Raw genomic sequence first — 20793 nt, 5'->3', positions numbered from 1 at the left:
GTGCTTCTTCCTGCTGAACTCCTCTTTGTTCTTGACTTCCACATGCTGTTGGTATTGTTGGTTTTCTTCTCGATTCTGTCCTCTTCAGTGCCCTCCTTGGTAGCATTCCTTCGTTCATTCTCTTCACACGAGCAAACCATTTCAGTGTGTCTTTCTCCACTATTTCTTTTTATATCCCTTCTCGTCTTCCCCCAAACTCCTCGTAGAAAACACATAGGTGTTACTGGTACCTGCAGTCTTGTTACATCCTCCTTTGTCCATGCCAAAGTGTCAACACTATAAATTAAAAGGAGCAGGTAACATAATTTATACCCCATCATTTTGACTTAACTTGGTATTTCACAGTTTCTAATGTTTTGAATATGGGAATACTGCTTCCAGAATAATTGCTACCACATTGCTCATTAGGAGTATGACTCAGAGGATGAAGGCTGTCATTCAAGCCAGAGAGGGTAAGACATTTACTTAGTGTCTGTAATAGTATAAAAGGCTAGAAAAATTTAAGGAATCGATTTTCCATGAGTGAAAATATCCTACTGATAAATGTTCGATTCTGTTGGAAAGGAGGGAAGTTTGCAAATTTTCAATTGTTTTGAAGAATTTGTATTAAAATGACTTTGTATTTCAGTGGAAATTGCATAGCATAATTTATAAAAGTGGAAGGATTGTGACTACAATAATGCACATGTAGTAGTCATTGTTTCTAACTCAAAAATTACATCTTGACATAATGTCTTTTTTGATTATTTGTATATATTGCCACTCAGTTATTTCTTTCTGTTCCTTTTAGCATGGAGCTGTGACTGTTGCAACCACTACTGCTGCTGTAACAGCCAGTATTCAGGCATCTCAGCAACCATCAGCTTTGAACACTTCCCAGAATCCTGCAGTGCAGGTAAATTATTTTGTCTTAAGTTTGCCTTTAAATAGAGCCTGTCTGTCTATTTGAAAATTTATACTAGTTACTATGTAGAGTTTGTAATGTGAATGTATCGAAGAGTAAAATATTTCTTAGTATACCACTGTCGTATTAAAGAAGTGAATTACAGTACTAGATCTATGGGGCAATAAAGTGATCAGTAAAATTTCCCCTAATATATTGCAAATTTTATTTAGCATCATAGCACTCCTTGTTTTCCATTTGTTAAACCAATTTTTTATTATTTTTTTTTTTTTGGTGAAATTTGATACCAGTTGAAACTTTCATGGAAGGATCCAATAATCCAGTCAATCTGTGTGCTTGTTGGATGCTGCATCTTTTGTGTGGCAAATTATAGCATTGTTTATGAATGTAATATTCTATTTCCATTTTATATAGCAATAACTTTCAATGTATGTTTATAACCTAGATTAATTCTATAGATTATGTTTAATATTATAGAATGAATCTGTTTTTGTATGTATATCTTCTTTGTAGTTCTCCAACCTGCAGTTTATAATGTAACTTGAAAACATCCCCCAGTTCTTGTTTAGGTTCATGGCTTAAAAAACGTGTATTCATTGCTGACAAACCAGCACACGGAGGTAATAATGAACGTATAGTACTGAGCTATGCCTATAAAAGGAATGTTCCATGTTGATCAGAAACTGAGTCGACACTAAAACGTTGAGATATAAGGACAACTCGTACAGATTTTTCTGTCGTCTTAGTGGTAAACAACCAGCGGTGTGTTGTTCGTTTCGGAGGTTCAAACCCCATGTTGGCTGCATAATTTTATACATTTATCTCACTCCCATATGAGCTGCTATTATTATTATTATTATTATTATTATTATTATTATTATTATTATTATTATTATCATCATCATCATCATCGTCACATATATCTTTTTATGCACTCTACTATGTTTACAATTGTATTACATTTGCAATTTCCAACTGAAACACTGCATTGCTGCCCGCCACCGATACGATAAAAAAGAACACTTATGCCCCACAGTGCCATGTCTTGTTTTCTTGGAGGTCAAGAACTTCTTGTGGTTCTTGAACCAGTAAATGCCCATATTTGCTGTAGAGTTATATTTTATCCTGAACTCTTTGCCTCATTACATAGGGGTCGTCTGTACAAGAACTATGACTCGGAATGTTTAGAAGGTGTGGCTATTAATAAACGGGACTGCTCCCTTCTACATTTGTAGTAAGAGAGGGGTTTGAGGGTGGAAGTTGTTGACCTTAAAGCTACAGGGCCACAGTGGAGGTGGTTTTGTCTTCCTGTCTTTGTTAGTCTGCTATTGAGCTCAGTTTGAAGTGAATACTGTCTTGTCCATTTGTCAGAAATCATGTCTAGTTCAAAGATCAGCTGCATGTGAATTTGAAATTCCTTAGGGAATTGAAAGGGGGGGGGGGAGAGAAAAGAAACTCCCACAGTGCTTGAAATTGATGAAGGATGTGTACAGCAATTCTGTGTCACGTACACAAGTTTTTGAATGACACAGAATGTTTAGTGAGGGTCAGGAGGAGGTGGAACACAGTGAGCAATCGGGTCATCCAGTCACATATTCAGAAAATGAGTGAAATTGTTCATGCAGATGACAGAGTATTAGAATGATAACAGATGTGGTGAACATTGATAAAGAGACTGTAACAAAAAATATTTGTGACAAATTGAACAAAAGAAGGTGTGTTCAAAGCTAGTGCATACATCAGGACAACATACCACCTCACAATGCCCTTTCTGTAAGGAATTTTTTGGCTGATAACTGCATTCTGATTTTTCAACATCCACTATACTTACCAGCCCTGGCCCCTTGTGATTTTTTCGCTTCCCCAAATTCAAAAGTTTGTTGAACGAAACTCGTTTTCATCCCTTGGAAGAGTTAAAAGCAATACTGGTGAAGGAACTGCATGGGTTGACAGGTGATGACTTTCAGTATTATTATGAACAATGGAAGATCCGTCCATATGCAGTGGTGTAGAGACAGAAAAGTGGAATACTTTGCAGCTAATTAAGTGAAGTTGTAAGATTCTTACAATAAATCATACTTATGATATCTGTCTTGTTTTTTAATAACCATACCTCATAGACAGGTTTGCATTGATGCGAAGACCACAGTGTGTTGAATGCCCTTCTTAAGCCCAGGTAGTTGTAACCATTCCCAATAAGTTTGTCCATAGTTGGGATTTACGTGGTGATATTTATTATATCTCTTTTACTTATTATAACTTTTTTATAAGAATATCTGGGACTTCAGGAATGTCAGGTCTTCAGTAAGGTTACTTAAGTACAAAGTTATATTTGTCACATATACTATGGTCACCTTTCTTGAAAATAGAGATGATATTGGCATTTTTGAGACCATCGTGTACTTTCTGGGTTTCCCAAATTGAGAGGATGAGGGTGAAGAGCCTCGTTCTTAGGAGTCAGCCTCCACTTTGAATTAGTTCCAGAGGGATGTTGTCTGGTCCAGGTGCTTTCCTAGGTTTCAGCGTATCATGTGCCACACAGAATTCCTGATAAATTGGTGGCATCGCCATCCATGGTTGAGGGGTAAGTTGTGGGACATCCCATAGACAGTCATCGGCAGCAGTGGAGCTTCGGTTTAAAAGAGTGGAGAAGTGTTCCTTCCAACGCTGCAGGTTGTGTCTACAATCGTTAAGGGTGCTAGCACTGTTTTCAGAGTTCCAATTCCTGAGTAGAAGTTCTGCAGGTCTCTGGCATCGGATTATCTTTGAAGTTCTACAGTCCTCTCTTGCCTCTAGATCTTCATTTCTCTTATTGGGTCTGACACTTCTGTTTCAGATCTTGAAATACAGCTTTCTTCACGCTGGATGGTGGATCTTGAAGAAGGGATAGGTGGACTTCCTGTTTGGCACTGATAAGGCCTTCATGTTGTCCTCAAACCAGTCTTGCCTCTTTCTTTTCTCATAGCCAATGATTTCCTCAGCTAACTCGATGATAGTCCTTTGGAGTGTTGACCATTCTTGCTCAATGTCATTCGTACATACTGGATTGCTTGCCAATCGGTTCATGATCACATTTTCGATGTCTGACGGTATGGATTTATGTGACAGTCTGAAAATGGCAAACTTGTGTTGTGGCTTGCTTGGGTGATGCATAGTTGGTTTGTGGTCGAAGGATAGTCTGCGTTGACAGATCACAAGTTTGTGATTTGTCCAACGGTCATCAATACTCCTCGCAGTCTTGGTGATGAGAACATCTTTTTTTTTTTTTTTCACTCTGTCAGGTAACGACGTAATCAAGGATATGCCAGTGCTTAGATCCTGGGTGCATCCATGTGGTCTTGTAACGATTAGGTAGGTGAAACGAAGTGTTAGTTAGTGATGAACGGCTCATGTTCTGCACACAGGCTGTCCATTGGCATTGCAATTACCAATGCCATGTTTGCACATTACATTTCCCCACAACTGATTATCTCTTCTCGCACTGGCATTGGAAGTCTCCAAGCATTAGCAGTTTGTCTGATGGTGCTATCTTGGTGATGATGGAGTTCATCTGGAGGTAGATATGGTTCTTAGTTTGTTTATCAGCTTTCAGGTTGGGGGCACATGCAGAAATGAGTGTGTTGAACCTATCTCCGGAGAGTTGTATATGTAGTGACATAAACCTTTCACTGAATGCAATGGGCGCGAGCTGATCATCATTTATCAGTTTCGTGATAGCTGCAAATCCAACCCCATGAGTACGGTTCTCTCCACCCTTCCTTTTCCAAAAGATGGTACCGGTATAGCCCGATCCAGACTCAACAATCTTCATATCATCTGATAGTCTGGTTTCGCTCAGTGCAGCGACATCTAAATGTAGCCTAGCAAGCTCATGGGTGATGAGAGCTGTTCTCTCTGTTTTGTCACTGTTGTCATCAAGTAATGTTCTGACATTCCAAGATTCAATTATGATTTCACGTTGATTCTACATTGTATACGGAATTCTAGTGTACACGTCGTGAGCAAGATTGTATTAAATTGCATAGCCCTTAACGTTACCCTAGAAACGCGACGGGGAAGTCATCAAACATCTTTCCTTATATGAAGACTGAGTTAGGGAATTTTCACTGTAATGGTAGACCCGCTTGCATGACATCAGTCAGTCAGGTTGGGGAGTTTTCATTATAATGGTAGACACCCACTCTCCACCTGCCTTTTTACATCCTCAGAAAGACTGTCATAGTGGCTTTCCGAACTGATAAACATACATTACAATGACGTCAGTAGGAATGGCGCGATTGAAAGCATTGCTTTAATATGAAATACTCGATCAAATGAAACACCACATAGTTTCTCACTTTTAACGAACAGGACACTGCCGATCTAACAGTCCAAAGTTCCAGAGCTGGAATGACCAAGCTGTAGACAGCCGTGATTCATGAACACTCTTCGTCTTTTTTTCGGCGGGGAGAGGGTCAAATAGTGGAGACTCCCAGGGCAAAAACTATGCCCTTTTACTAATCTGTTTCTGTAACCGTTACTTCAGCGGCTACACTAAACACAGAAAGGGAGGAAAGAAACTGCAATCTCACAGTACCAAAAACTACTACACACTCAGTGAAACAGCAGCTGAAACGACGCGGATCTCCGCCGATAACATTAGTAAATATCAGTAGGGCCAACTAGTGGGCGATAAACCAGGAAGGTAGGAAGGAGCTGGGAACCGACCAAGGGCATGGAGATGGCTTAGGTTGCAGTTTCGGAAATAATCAACCGCGATCCTTAATTTTCAAAAATATTATTTACAAAGGACTTTACAAATGAATTCCGAAAAAATTCTGCCATGCGGAAGGTACCGACATATAACGATAGTAAAATACAACCTACATGTTCTCTTGAGGTACACCAATTATAAGTACACGTTCCTTGACAATAGCTTCCTATAAGTTCAAAGATTCAAACAAACTATCCATCTAGTTACAAATCCAGTTGTACATTGCAATTTAGTAGGTAAGAAGAAACGTAATACGCTATTACAATTTACAGTGAAGTTAAACATACTTTTCAATACTCTGGCGTACATCAAGTGACATGGAACTACCAGAAGCAAAACCCCAAGGTAAATATATAAACTACAATTTACATATTTAGCGAAACAAGGAACGGGGAATACCTCGAAAACAAACAGGCAAGCCCAGCTGAAAAGCTAAGGCTTCATAAATAATTAAGTGGCGAATCTAGGTGAGGTTAGGGCAGACTCCTATATACAAAGCAAGCGAACATTACAGGAAATTTAAGTTGGAACAGAAATCAAGAGTGCTTACCCCTAAATGGCCCATTCCGGTAGCGAGGCGTCGCTGACGGCATCGAAACTTCGGACGGTCAAGAGACCGAAGACTGACAGACAGACCACTCACAGACCACAGACAGACCACAAATACTGCCTCGTTCTCTTTAAAAGGGGAATTCTGGCCTTGGAGTAGCCAATCAGAAAGCAGGGGCCCACCTATCGCCATCCAGATTCACCAATCACAACTCCTACTTCAGTCACAAACTTTGAATCCTTTTCTCGAATACGCATGATCGCGAATCTTCCATTTGCAGAACAGACAGAAAATACTTTCTAGAATACATAACCAACAAAAGGCAACACACCCTGTTCAAAAGTTCATGTAACAACTTTCTGGGCAGTTCCAGTAAATATAGAAATGAAATCTACTATTTACAAATACCATATGTTACCAAAATATTACACTGTACAGGTTAGGTCGTTACATGGAATACAAATGATACATATCACCACACTTCAGATCTTACAGTAAGTACTACGGAAGGTTTACAAATAAAGTCTTCAGTAAACACTTTCCACTTCCAATACATTCTACACCTGTGACAGTTTCCTAGGAGTACCCGAGGAGTCGGAAAATATCAGTTCACTTCACCGGTGGTGGAAAAATCTATCTGACTTGGAGGAGAAACTATCCAGAGGAGAAACCCACTCTTCACTGATTTATATATTTATTTATTTATTTATTTATTTATCCCCCTCTTCACTGATAATTTGAAATAAAATGAATGTAGAATTTAATAAAAGTGAAGAGGAAGAAGCTTTTCTTAAGAAACAGCTATTTTCAGGGTTGAATTTTGAGTTATTTAGTGAATTGTGGTGCTATAATTTGGAATAGGCCTAAATTGTTATTCTAGACCAGGCCATACTACTACTACTACTACTACTACTACTACTACTACTACTACTACTACTACTACTAAGTCAGCCTCTGCCTTAAGTATGCACACTGCTCATTCAAAACAGTGCATCAGAATAGGTATTGAATAACTGGAATACTATGAAGGACCAGTATGTTATGTACCAGCTGTATCAGAAACTGTATGAACCAGAGGAATGGCATGCTAAAGAAGAAAGTTTTCTAACTCCCTGGCTATTTCCCGCCAATATTCAGTCACATTATTGTACTCGGTACACAGCAGTAATCTCATCTATCAAAGTTGAGAGGCAGCATAAGAGAAAAATAACAACAAACAATGGTCTATGTAATGTTATTGTTGATCAATGTTATGCGCTTTCAATATTGTAGGCCTTCACATTTAGTTTTCTTCCGACTCTGAAATACCACTCTTACCATTGTCGGTATGGTAAAACTGAATAAGACACAAATGATAGGAAATAGTATTCTCTGTAACTTTTGTTTTGTAGTACTTTTCGATAGGACCAAATACATGGGTATTTAAAAATTTAATTTTAGGCGCCTTCCCCTAAACTACAATTTCATCCAGGGTGAATAAAATTGTTTATATCTAAGACTGTAGTTTCTTATTCCCCGACTCTATATACTGATTTTCATTAAATTCTGTTAACCCATTTTCTCGTGGCTCGGCGTCAATATGGACTTAGCAACAAAAATACAAATTCATGAATATTTGTGTTATCATAATCGGTACGGTGAAAATGTATAGAACACAAATGGTCAGAAATTTAATTCTATATAACTTTGGTTATGTAGTATGTATCGATACGACCACTAATAATATAAATATTTGACAATTTAATTTTAGGCCTTCCCCTAAACTACCATTTCTATCAGCGTGAATAAAATTATTTATAGCTTATATTGTATCGACTTATTCCCCGACTTTGCATACCGATTTTCAATTAATTCTCTTTAGCCGTTTTCTAGTGATGCGTGTACAAATATACAGACAGACAGGCAGACAGAAATTACGGAATAGAAAAAAGTGTATTTCTTTGTTACTGTGGACATGACCGATACAGAAATTTTCAAATTCTGAGCAATGTACAGATAAGTCTTATTTTATATATATAGATTACCAAAATATAATTCATTTCCCATGTAGGAATAAACCCTGTGGATATCCACAGCAAACAGATCTATAGATTCAGCTGTTTGTGAGAAAAGTGTACCTGCAAGGGACTTGTACAATATTGTGCACTCATTATTTTTTGAGTGACTGTACATAAATCTGCTGTAAGTTGTCGCGTATGATAAGACTAAGAGACAGTTAATTCCTAGCAAGTTGCATACGTTCAACAGAAAATTAGTGCAGCAGATTCACCTGTTTTATGGGGGAGCAATTGATTTAAATGGAATAGGAACACAAATATTTTGAACAATCAGTAGATTGTTAGCATTATTTGGAGCAAAGGCAGGCACAATTCAGCTCAGTGAGCAGTGCTCCAACTCAGATAGGTAAAAGGAGCTGAGTATACGTGCAGATGGAAGGCAGCCTAGCAGCTGGTTGCATGGCTTTCAGTTGCAACTAGTGATTTAGAGCAAAGACAGACACAATTCAGCTCAGTGAGCAGCACTCCAACTCAGATAGGTAAAAAGGAGCAGAGTATGCGTGCAGATGGAAGATACAGCCTAGCAGCTGCTTGCACGGCTTTCAGTTACAACTAGTGAAGGGGCACGTATCTGAAAAGATTTAAACTTTTAACAGATTTATTGTGCCAGATGTGTCATTCTATTTAGTGCAACAAAATAAGTTACTTTGTATACAAATGCCATGTGCTCAGTAAATAGTTTAATTATACTTGTTACCATGTTTTTGTGGATCACAGAGAGGTGAAAGATGGTGCAGGCTGAATGGGTCTATCTACTATATCAAAGATTAACTTAAAATTTTAAATAAGGTTATATTTCTTTTTAAATCACAAACTTAACAACTTTTCTCTAGGTGAAAGACCTACAAGGTCTTTCTTTCTTTATTCGAATCAGAAGTACAATAGAATAATACTACATTTAAAAGAAACAAACTATTACACAAATATATACAAGTAAAAGGTCTACAACAATATATGTCATACAGATTCGGCCCAAAATTTGACCACTTCAAGGGCATTTGGATTAGCCAGCACCAAGTCTTCCATTGTGCAGTTTGATGGACACAAGGGACAGCATAGCAGGTGATCAGTTGTCTGAAGTTCACCACAGTCACAAAAGGCCGTATCGATGGGGAAGTTCCATTTCTGTAGAGTCGCTCTGGTTACAGGTACAAATAGTAGTTCGGAATTTACAAGTACTGAGCTTCCAGCTCCAAATTTACAATATTGCAAATTTTGCATTTAGTTGGACGAGGGGAGAATCTCCAAATTCAAGAGCACTTTGCTCCAACAGTTACAGATACGGCCTTCCAAAGGCACCCCTCAATATTACAGTAAAATGAGCAATCACAGAAGAGAGCTTACATGCTCCCCAACTTTAACCAAGGAGACTGCGCTCCCAATTTCTTACAGCCCACTCAAGGCAACATTACGCCAAAAGTCTTACGAATTTCTGGCCTCTCTAGGCCCAATTTACAATTTGTATACAGGGGTATCTATTATCCAACCTACTAGGTCTTTGTGGGAAAAAAGAACAGGTTAAATTCCTGGCCCGAACACAAAATGTATGGAGGCGTCAACTTGCGCTCCTAGAAAATTAAGTATAAAACCCTAATTGGGCTCACGGCCCGATGATGCAGAAGTTAATCCCAAGCTACTGAGGTGACTCGAATGAAGGTTAATTTAATGCTTGACAGAAGAGAAAAACAGTTACAAAATCGTAGTCACCTCAAGATAAATTGAAGGGAACTCGAGAGGGTAATGCACTCTCTATCCCTGATTTACAATTTAAGTCTTTATGAAATTTTACATTAGCCGAAAGAAGTTTTACGTTTTAGAAAACGTGAGATTACATAGTTAGAAATTAGAAACTTCTCCTTGTGTAAGTCTGCGGAGGTAGCTTCAGAAAAATAAGACTGGTGGCCATTACCTCGGCTGTTGAACTGCCTGGTGAAGAATGAGGCCTCATATCTTAACACACACACTCAGAAAGACGACAACCAGTAAGACAAGGTAGCTGGAAAAGCCGCAGCTTATATACCCGAGGGGATGATTTGAGAGGGTTCTGGACTAAATCCGGACACACCCTCTCATTTTTATTGGATAGTTTTAAAATTTACAAGGAGCCAGTGATTGGCTGAAAAATAATTACAGAAAATTTGTGATTGGCCAGATTCAAAAGCTGGCGGACTGAGAAGGAAGTGTTGCAAACCTTGAAATAACAAAATAAATGAAAGTTAATTTAGTTGGGAAAACCTACAAACACACAACTTCTTTAAATCACTAATTCTTCCTTCTTACACCAGAGTGCATGACCCAAGTTTTTGTGATGACATCTGTGGAGAAAAGTTCAAACTTCTTGACGTAAACCAAAACAAAACAAATAAATCCAGTCAGTTTAGGCAACTTCAAAATACCACATTACTCAATAATTTAATGGTGACATCTTCTGGTCAATGTCCCAACTTCATGCATTAGTTGTTTCACGTTTAGTTAGATAGTGTTCCTTAAGGCGCTTCTTTTAAATGTGCGGGGTTGAGGTGTACCTCCCGGTACAGTACTCATTTCATTAGGTTATGTGTAGGATACAAAATTAATTATTTTGACACGTGATAACTATATTCTCCTTTGACTACTACTTGTACTCAAAGAAATACTATAGGCCAACTTGTTTAGGAATACAACATAAACAATGAATGACGAATGAACTGTATGATTATATTGCATAAACATGTTGTGAACAGGTCCGTTGCTTTGGGTTTGCTTGCGCCTTGACTCCACATATCGCCATGTAGTCTTTACAGCACAAAGTCAGGTGTTCTCGGCTCTTCCCGTGCTCATGCCATTAGCTCAGGGAGCGGGGCTCTCTCATTGCCCACCTATGACTTAGAGGAAAAGTGTTGAAGGGGAACAAAAATTGAAAAGATTTAGTCTGAGACTAGACGTGTTTCAACTCCTTCTTCAGGAACAGGACTTTGACTGATGTACAGGATATTGTATATTTAAAGGAGAATTTATTCTTGGAGACATGTGCATATTATTGCTTCAGTGTTAATGATTACTTTACAACCTTTCAGCAATAATTTTAGTATCAATCTAAAAGTTTATTTCTTTTTCTACAGAACTTCTCTCCTTGAACACTTGTGAGAAAGTGTCTCAAAAATGAATATTTTATTTTCAGTTACAGTATTCATTGTCACATAACTAGAGCAATTAAACTGAAATGGTCTATTTCGTCTGTAGGCTTTGTTAGAGATTTTGCTGTTGTGTGATGAAACACTCTGCTGTTAGTGTTTCTTTTATAAGGAAAGGCTATTGAAATTATGTCATGTGCTTGAGTTTATGTTTATGCTGTGCTAATTGGCCTCTGCTGCAGTATATTATATAGGATGGTATCTTTGAAGTTGTAACAAGAGGAATATGTTTGTGATGTATAGATTAATTTATTAATCAAAAAGTATAACTGTAACCCAGAATTCTAACTTCATACCTGCATTACTTGACTTGATGTCTGTAAAATTATTTGTGGAAACTGTATGTTTGAACTTTCCTGGTGTTTAAATTGGGATTTAATGACCTTGAACTACCTTAAAATTTTCAGTTAATAAGAAATGTCAAACAAATTTTATTATGTTTTTTGTCATTCCATAAATACAATGTCGCCTTGTACACAGATGTAGTCCTCACCAGCTTGGAAACTGAAACAACATTTTAGAGCACTGCCTTTTTGGTGATGTAGTAGTTATCACAGTTTACAATCCTTAGGACCAAAATTACAGTATCTTGTTTGCATAAGAATAAGGTTACGTATTTGAATGGTTGAGGAATCTGATGCAGTTAATATTATTTGTGAACGTATGATTCATGACTGAATATTTTGTTTTCTTTGGATGTCGTGATACTGATAAAAATCTGTTACAAGTGTGGGAATTGTTCATTTGGCTAACAGTATACCTTTCCCTCTTAAAACCATTTCCAGTCAGTTTTCCCAGTGAATCCAATTGTATGGTAGCGTTACTGGCAAGGCTTGTTTTGTGCCCCTCGGGTGAACAAAGATGAAAGATTATGTACTAGTATTGGACTGACAGCGATCATATAGGTAGGAGACAAGTTGACTATTTTCACTTTGTCCAGCACAATCCTCGCATGTACCTGTCAAGATTTAAACTCTTCAATAAATAATGTCAGACATCTAACCACCTGCAGAATTATTTCTTGGAGGTTCAGTATTCCTTTAATGTGCATTCATAGCTGTATCTTCATTGATTACATCAGTGTGGTCTCCCACGTTGATATCCATTTAAAACTTCAATTTGAAACCTACATTCTTCCAAGATCCTTGTAGTAATAACAAAAAACCCTCTTCTAAAATTGATATTCAGAGACCATGCAAAGGAAAGTTTATAGTTTTAAAATTATTTATATTCATCAGTGCTTATTCTGCCTAGTGACAGGCAGGCCTGTAGTCGAGGGTACACTTCGATCTACACCGTATGTCCTCTGTTTAACTCCATTAGAGTATACCTTCTGAATTCTTGCATATGCTTTCTACTTAGGTTTCTTTTGTTTTTAATTTTGCCTTTCTGTCAGTGGGTTTTAACGCTCCAGCTATGCTCATAATCGTGAACATCGAAGGTTCACCTTGATGAACAACATAATCAGTCATCACTTATTTAAGGTCACCACTGTTCATTGCTTACGTCTCCACCCTTGTGTTCATACATTCATATGCTTCACCAGTTGACCGATTTAAGCCTGAGAAATACATGAAGACATGGCTGCAAAACCACCGTACTGCAGCACCAATTCAAGAGTTTGTTCCAGTGAAAAGTGCGATCGCAAATGAGAAGAGGCACATTGGATTGTTTTTAATGAATAGCTGAAAGTAGGCCCAATAGAAAACTTGTGTAAGCAAATTAAGATTTTCAAACTAGTGCATTCAAATATGAATTTCTTCTTTGTCATGAAATGTCTTCTATATGCCTGATTTATGCCAAAAAGAGAGAATTTCATTGTAACTAGCTGTAACCCACTAATTTTAAACGCCAGCGTGGTCTGGCACCTGGGTTTTGTCATGCCCTGACTTAGAGTATACCCTTTGAGAATTTTGGGACTACAGCACTGGCACTGTTGTTTCTTTTTGATTTGGTTGTAGATCATGTCATGGCATAGATTTATACTCTTCACATCATTGTGTAGCATATCAACCCAAGGTTATTTAGGTCATCCTTTGAATCTCTTTCAACAACTTCTAGTGTACATCTTTGCAATAGTGTAAGATTCTACATGTAGCATATGTCAAATTTTTATTTTTGACATTTTTATACAACTGTTAGGTTCTTCAGTCTGCTGAAACTAATTTTGAATAAATAAATTTATAAAACATATGGTAACAGAATATATTTTTATGTGCATTCTAGTTAGAATTTGTTCATTTTCTCATGTATCGATGATCTGTATCTGTATTGAAAATATAATCCAACGTAGGGATGCTGACACTGTGAGCAAGTTTGTCTCCATGTTGCTTAATCGATGTTGGTTTATAGTCAGCCGGGATTCTGTGTCGTAGTGCAGCGGTTCATAGTCAGCCGGGATTATGTGTCATAGTGCGACGTAATGGAAGACTGTTTGATTTGGGATGATCTTTCTTTCAAATGTTGTTAGGCAACTGGTGCCGTTGTTAGTCGTTTCACCAGTCTGCGTTTATCCTTTTGTTGACCTCTTTGATTAGTTCACCGTTGTCAGCATTATTGTAGATCCAAAATAATTTAACTTTTTAATTCCAGACAGGTCCTTGTCGTTTACTTGGATTATTAGGATTTCTTGTGGATCTCACATGATATATACATATTTTTTTCATTTTCTTTGTTGAGTTGCAGTCCAATTGTGCCAATCAGTCATTCCATGCTTGGTTTTAGTATTGATAATCATGTATATTCTTTATGGCTGACTTGATGTTGGCATGAAGGAGTGTCCTAGTTATTTGTTGGTGCAGGTATACCGTGACAGTGTCTATCACAAAGAGAAACAGAGGTGATGGTAGGCCCAAGCCTTGGTGGGCACTGACTGTATGCAGAAGTTATCGAATGCTCCTTCAGTGCCTCTTACCATTTCACAAAGGTGCTGCATCCAGCTAAGAAGATGCTATGGAGCGGTGTATCGTCACTTTGCTAGCCAAATTATGTTGTGTATTCCCTGATTGAAGATCTTCTCAAGTTCCGAGAAAGCAAGATGCAGTGGCTTGTTCTCATGGTGTTTCTCAAGTGGAAGCCATGCAGTATAGATTGTATCAGTTGCTCTGCAATTTTTCACAAATCCAATACGGTTATTGAAAATTTTGGTGATCTTCTGAATCTAATTGTTGAAATATGTTCATGACCTTCATTACGTTGTTCAGAATTTCAATTGGGTAGTAATTTACACTCCTCGTGTGACTTCTCTTCTTTTTGAAGACAGATACAGTAATGATAATAATTTTCTGTGGCTGTTGCTAGCCTGATGCGGCTGTTATAAGTCAGACCCTCCGACAAGAGTGGGCAGAACCTGCTGTGTATTGGAAACTGCCTGTTAGTGTGTTGGAGGATACTGTTGTGTCTGTTATATAAGTTGTAAGAATGTTACGGACAGCACAAATGACCAGTCCCCAAGCCAAGGGAATCAACCATTTAAAATTAAATCCTGTGACCTGGCTGGGAAACAAATCGAGGACTCCAAGGACTGAAGGTCAAAATGTTAATCACTCGGCCATAGAGCCAGGTGGTTATGGTGATGTTCTGTTGCCAGTAGGTGAAATGTGTCCCGATTTTACTATTTGGTTGAAGAGTAATTGGAACCAGCCTAGAGTATCCCATTAATGAGAGCACCATAACTTGCTACAAGATACCAGGCTTTTCCTTGCTTCATTTTCTTCGAATCAGTTTTGGCTTTGAAGGTGCTGATGAGTTCTTCGACAGCATTAGTATTTGGGGTTGGCGGATGGGATTCCTCCATCAAGGTCTTCTCGAAGTATTGTAGACAGCATTCACTTTCTTTCTCCTGATCAGCCAGGAAAGTCCCTGTTTTGTTTGTTGCCATAGTCACATTGGATATCTTGTTTGACGATTTGACAAGTTCTTAGATGTTTTGCTCTCGTTTGTGCATGTTGGGTTTCTCACACAAGTCCGTGTATAGTGCATTATTATTTGTCGTTATGATTTTCTTTGCCTCCCTATGGATTCTTTTGTAGATGCTCCAAGAGAGAGTATTTTATTTGAGGTCTTTCATCATCAAGAAACTTGTAATACTGCTATTTCTTTTTATGTACTGCACCTTTGATATAATTTAACCAAAGTTGTATTTATGTTGATGAGCAGCCTTCAGTGGCGTATACTGAGGGCTATCTGTGAAGCCCAAACCTCAATTGAGAATGATGGAAGTCTGAAGCACATTATAATGTAAGCATCTGACACATTGCTCCATTTACAAAACTTGAAAGCAGTGAGAAAAAACGTCGCACGTATTTCTGAGAGCAAAGCATCGGAGACTGATGTCGCAGCCCAGACTCTCATCCCTCTCCCCTCGATTTACCCCAAACGGCTTGCTGCTCTACATCGGATAAGAGCGGGCACCGGGACGATAGGTGTGCTAGGCTTCGGTCCGTCAGATCGCCACTGCTAATGATCAACCATGCGTTACTCATCGTGTATACTTCCTCACCTCATACTTCTCACTTAAATATATATAGATAAGAGAGTGCTGGTATTTCTCTCCCGTTTACTTCTACATCCTTGTAGGAAGACGCTGCAGGACTGATTTTATAGGAGCAATATAGTTTTGTTTTTTATTGGTAGATCTGTTAAAATGAAATGCAATCTTTCAGGTTAAGTGTTCTCTCTTGTTGGTTCGAATCGAACCCGTGATCATGGGTCGGACACCACCACTGATCTCCCGAGGAAACTAATTAACCCATGAACGATCGGTACGGCCGCTGTAAAATTCAACATTTTTATTTAATAATAATAATAATAATGGTGCATGGCATCTGTACAGGCTTGGTGGTGTCCTAATGAGGATGAAATGAATGTTGAAGATGTCATAAACACCCAGTCCCCAAGCCAGGGGAATTAACAGTATGAAGGGGTTGATTCTGAAAATTGAACTGGGCCCATCGCAAGCATTCTATCCATTTAGCCACAAAGCCGGACTTTAATTTGCTGAACCTCAGGCTACCGTCTCCACTGATCAGGGGTTGAGCATAGGCAGTAGCTTGTGAAGCAGCCTTGACAACACAGCAGGCTTTTCCGTCCTCTATTGGCTGCAGCTCAAAGCACTGAAGGCTTGACGTTCATTAAACCAACCAATGAAAAGGGGTAACCTAAGTCTAGTGGTAGTCCACATCTTGATCCCAGCATACGCCACTGACAGCCTTCTAACTTTTGTCCAGTTCTTGCCACCTCTGGTAATGCTATAGTTCATTATGTCAAGGTCTGCCTTGTCAATACAATTGAAAAATGTGTGATATATCTAAACCATCAAATACGTAAATACACACAAGTACTTGTATCGGAATTTAAAATTCTCTTCTTCAGCTTATGGATTAAAATCACATGCATTTGAAGACCTTATTTAAAACTATTTCATGTCCAAACAGAGTGCGGATAAAAATAACACTACAACAACAACATTAAAAGTTCAGACATGAATATCTTTCATGCTATGTCCAAATTCTGTAAAACGTTAATATGTGGTATATTAAAATTGAGCTGGTTGTTCATCTAATGTATTGTAAGGTAAGGGTGTGTTCTGCCCGAAGGCAGGTCCGAACCTCCGCAGAGGTGTACCTGAGCCGGAGTTTACGTACGGTAGGGTGGCCAGTTCCTTTCCGTTGCCAACAGCACGTGGCAACCCATCCACTTCTCGACCACGCCCATTGTTGCTTAACTTCGGAGATCTGACGGGAATGGAAATTCTAAGTTCCCATGGAGGGAATTAGATTCTTTTCCACCAATAGAGCATATCAAAAATCAGATCAAAAATTAGATGGATGGCTTTTCCGGCGTTTGCTCTATTAACCAGCGTTTCGTCTTAGGTCTGACACTAGACTCTTCAGAGTGGGATGTGTCGGATGTGTCAGACCCTGACACATCCCACTCTGAAGAGTCTAGTGTCAGACCTAAGACGAAACGCTGGTTAATAGAGCAAACGCCGGAAAAGCCATCCATCTAATTTTTGATCTGATCTGACGGGATCCGGTGTTTCAACACGGCTACGGCCAGTGGGTAATGTATTGTGGCGTGGCATTATTTATGGCCTTCATAGTCCCACTGGCCTTCTTGGGTCTCAAGTTGTTATGCTTCGTATTGAAACAGTTTGGGTCTGCTTATCCAAAACAATATCTTAACAGAAATGATTGTTTTGTTTTGTGGAGATCAAGCCTGCCAGGTTAAATTGGACTTATTCTTTGTCTGTAAGAAAAAGAAAAACTAAAATGTAATGATTCTAATGGCAACATGATGAAATGAGAAGCCAACGATGAAATTAAAAGTGACTTACTTTAGATGCAAAGGCCTTGCAGGTGTGTGGGCACTATGAGCACAATTGGCAGACTGTCTAGCTGGTGGGTTGAACATCTGGAGAGGTGGAATGGGAGGAGTCTGCAGCATAGGAGGGGAGTTGACCTTTACCACCCACTTGGGCTTTTCTTCATTGTCCTTCCTCTTGTTGCCCTTTCCTTTTCATTCTCCTTCTAGAATATTGGATTGCTAGTTTAAATAACAGTTATCATATGCCATGTGTTCGTTTAGTCTATTTTCCTTGTGAAGTTTCTGTAATTTATAAATTACAGATTAGTCTAGAGCCATTTAATTCCCCTCTTTTCACTGTATGTGTACGTTATAATTTCTGGCTTCATTTTGTTTTCCATTGTGCTTTATGATATTGCTCTGAACTTCTTTAATTACGATTCTGTGTTGAGCTTGTTCTCTTCCTTCTAAAATTCAGAATTTTATTTAATACCAGAATAGGTTACTATTTATTGTGTTCTCCAGATAGTTCTGAACATTTTCTTTATAAATTACAGCAATTTGACAAGGAAAATAGTCTAAACGAACACATGGCAAATGATAATCAGTTATTTAAACTAGCAAAGACAAAGAAAAAGTCCAATTTAACCTGGCAGGCTTGATCTCAAAAAAAACCATACAAACATTTCTGTTAAGATATTGTTTTTTTATACGCAGACCCAAACTGTTTCAACACTAAGCATAAGAACTTGAGAACCAAGAAGGCCAGTGGGACTATGAAGGCCATAAATAATGCCACACCACAATACATTAGATAAATAGTCAACCAGCTCAATTTTAATATGCCACATACAAATGTTTTATAGAATTTGGACATAACATGAAAGATATTCATGTTTGGACTTTTAATGTTGTTGTTGTATTGTTATTTTTATCTCCATTCTGTTACGACATAAAACAGTTTAAAAAAAAGGGTCTTCAAAGGCATGTGATTTTAAGCCATTAGCTGAAGAGAATTTTAAATTCTCTATACATGTACTTGTGTGTATTTATGTATTTGATGATTTAGATATATAATACATTTTTGAATTGGACTGGCAAGGCAGACCTTGACGTAATTAACTATAGTAATTAAGTCAATATGGACATTGGTAGCCATCAGGTCAAGCCAAGCTAATAAATACCTCTGTTATTCATGCTATGATGCCAGCTTCCTCCTCTTCAAAATTAAATTAGCAGAGCAAGACCTTTGAATCAGTATATTTGTTAGATTACTCTACAGCCATTTAATTCCTCTCTTTTCACTGTATGTGTACGTCATCATTTCTGGCTTCATTTTGTTTTCCATTGTGCTTTATGACATTGCTCTGAACTTCTTTAATTATGATTCTGTGCTGAACTTGTTATCTTCCTTCTAAAATTCAGAATTTTATTAAATACCAGAAAAGGTTACTATTTGTTATGTTCTCCAGATAGTTCTGAACATTTTCCTGGGTGAAAATTAAACAAATTTAAATACTAGCTGTTGTACCCATCACTTAAAATGTGCACGATTACACTTTGTCGACCATTTATTGAGCATTCTACACAGAACACAATTAAATCAGGTTATAACAACAATAGTCTATATGATAATTGCCTACTTACTTTTACGGGGCTTAATTAGTATTTATGATGGCTGCAGTACGGTAGTTACCTCATGATGTTTTCCAACTACCTAGTAATATTTCCATCTGATGACCTCAGACAATTTTAAATGCACTGTAAGTATTACATGTCTTTCAGAAATGTGTATTTGTCCAATTTGTCAGAGATTCAGCATCAAATATAATGCAACAACGTTATAAATAGGGATATTAGCTCATTTGGTCCTCTTTGTGTTTGGCCTCCTGTCTGCCCTCCTTTCCTTTCACATGTCCAGCACCATGGCTAAATGGTTAGCATGTTGGCCTTTGGTCACAAGGGTCCCGGGTTCGATTCCCGGCAGGGTTGGGAATTTTAACCATAATTGGTTAATTTCGCTGGCATGGGGGCTGGGTGTATGTGTTGTCTTCATCATCATTTCATCCTCATCACGACGTGCAGGTCGCCTACAGGAGTCAAATCAAAAGACCTGCATCTGGCGAGCCGAACTTGTCCTCGGACACTCCCGGCACTAAAAGCCATTCGCCGTTTCATTTTCCTTTCACATGATCACAAAATTCCAGTACAGAAACCTTGATGTTGTCGTCATCTTCTCCCTAGCTTTTTCTGAATTACTTGGGGTTGGCACTTTGTATAGATTTAACCCATTTTTACGGCCGGATAGCCTTCCTGACACCAACCAACTATTGCATATTTCTGTAGTGGTTTGTAGTGTGTCGTGTTGTATGTAAATGAAGTTGTGGTGATTGATAGTGATTTTTGTTTAAAGTGAAAATACAACACTAATCAGAAGTAATATGGAAAAGTTCAGACACTTCAAAGAATGAAGATATAAGGAAATGAAAGGGAAGGACCTTGGCGTGAAAACGAAAGAATCCCTGTGCCTCGCTAACCTAATACTGTCAGGGTTGGAAACAAACAAGTATTGACAAAGGAAAGTCAGATAGGAAAGATGAAGGTGAGGAGCCTGACATAGAGTAAGTGGAAGGAATCCCAGACTCAGCTAGGGTATCCATGGTTGCCAACCCTCAGTAAAAACCAAATATCAGGATAATTTTTTTCTTTTTTTTTTTTAAGTTCAAGAAAAGTTCAGGTTCTGTACAAAAACCAAATGTCAGGTTAATATTAAAAAAAAAAAAAAAAAACTACTTACAGATGTAAACAGCCATTAAAAATGTTACTGGGTTATCTCCATAGCAACTCTCTATACAGCTAAATGGGTCTTGCACATTCATGTGACCGCCCCTGATATTTACATTGTTTTTCAATGCATTGGAAAAAGGTTTGTAAGTGACATTCTAAAATCTTGTCATAAGCAATTTTCCTGTAGAATCAACCGTAAGAGAGATGCATAAGGGTTTTGTTTTGGGGCCCCTCTCTGAACCCCGCTTCCTGCTGAATTATTT

At 38.2% G+C, this 20793-nt stretch overlaps 1 protein-coding gene across 1 annotated transcript in view; it reads left to right on the top strand.

Annotated features, from left to right (window-relative positions):
• LOC136863482 (transcription initiation factor TFIID subunit 4) overlaps nucleotides 1-20793 on the top strand; it is a 681682-nt gene that overhangs the window by 158712 nt on the left and 502177 nt on the right. The window contains exon 3 of the mRNA XM_067139882.2: nucleotides 791-895. Coding sequence (XP_066995983.1) covers nucleotides 791-895 — 105 coding nt within the window. The remainder of the gene's footprint in view (nucleotides 1-790; nucleotides 896-20793) is intronic.

Source organism: Anabrus simplex, chromosome 2 (assembly GCF_040414725.1).
Source record: "Anabrus simplex isolate iqAnaSimp1 chromosome 2, ASM4041472v1, whole genome shotgun sequence".
Lineage (NCBI taxonomy): Eukaryota > Metazoa > Arthropoda > Insecta > Orthoptera > Tettigoniidae > Anabrus > Anabrus simplex.
The sequence above is the reverse complement of the archived record's forward strand: the minus strand, read 5'-3'. Positions and strand labels throughout refer to the sequence as shown.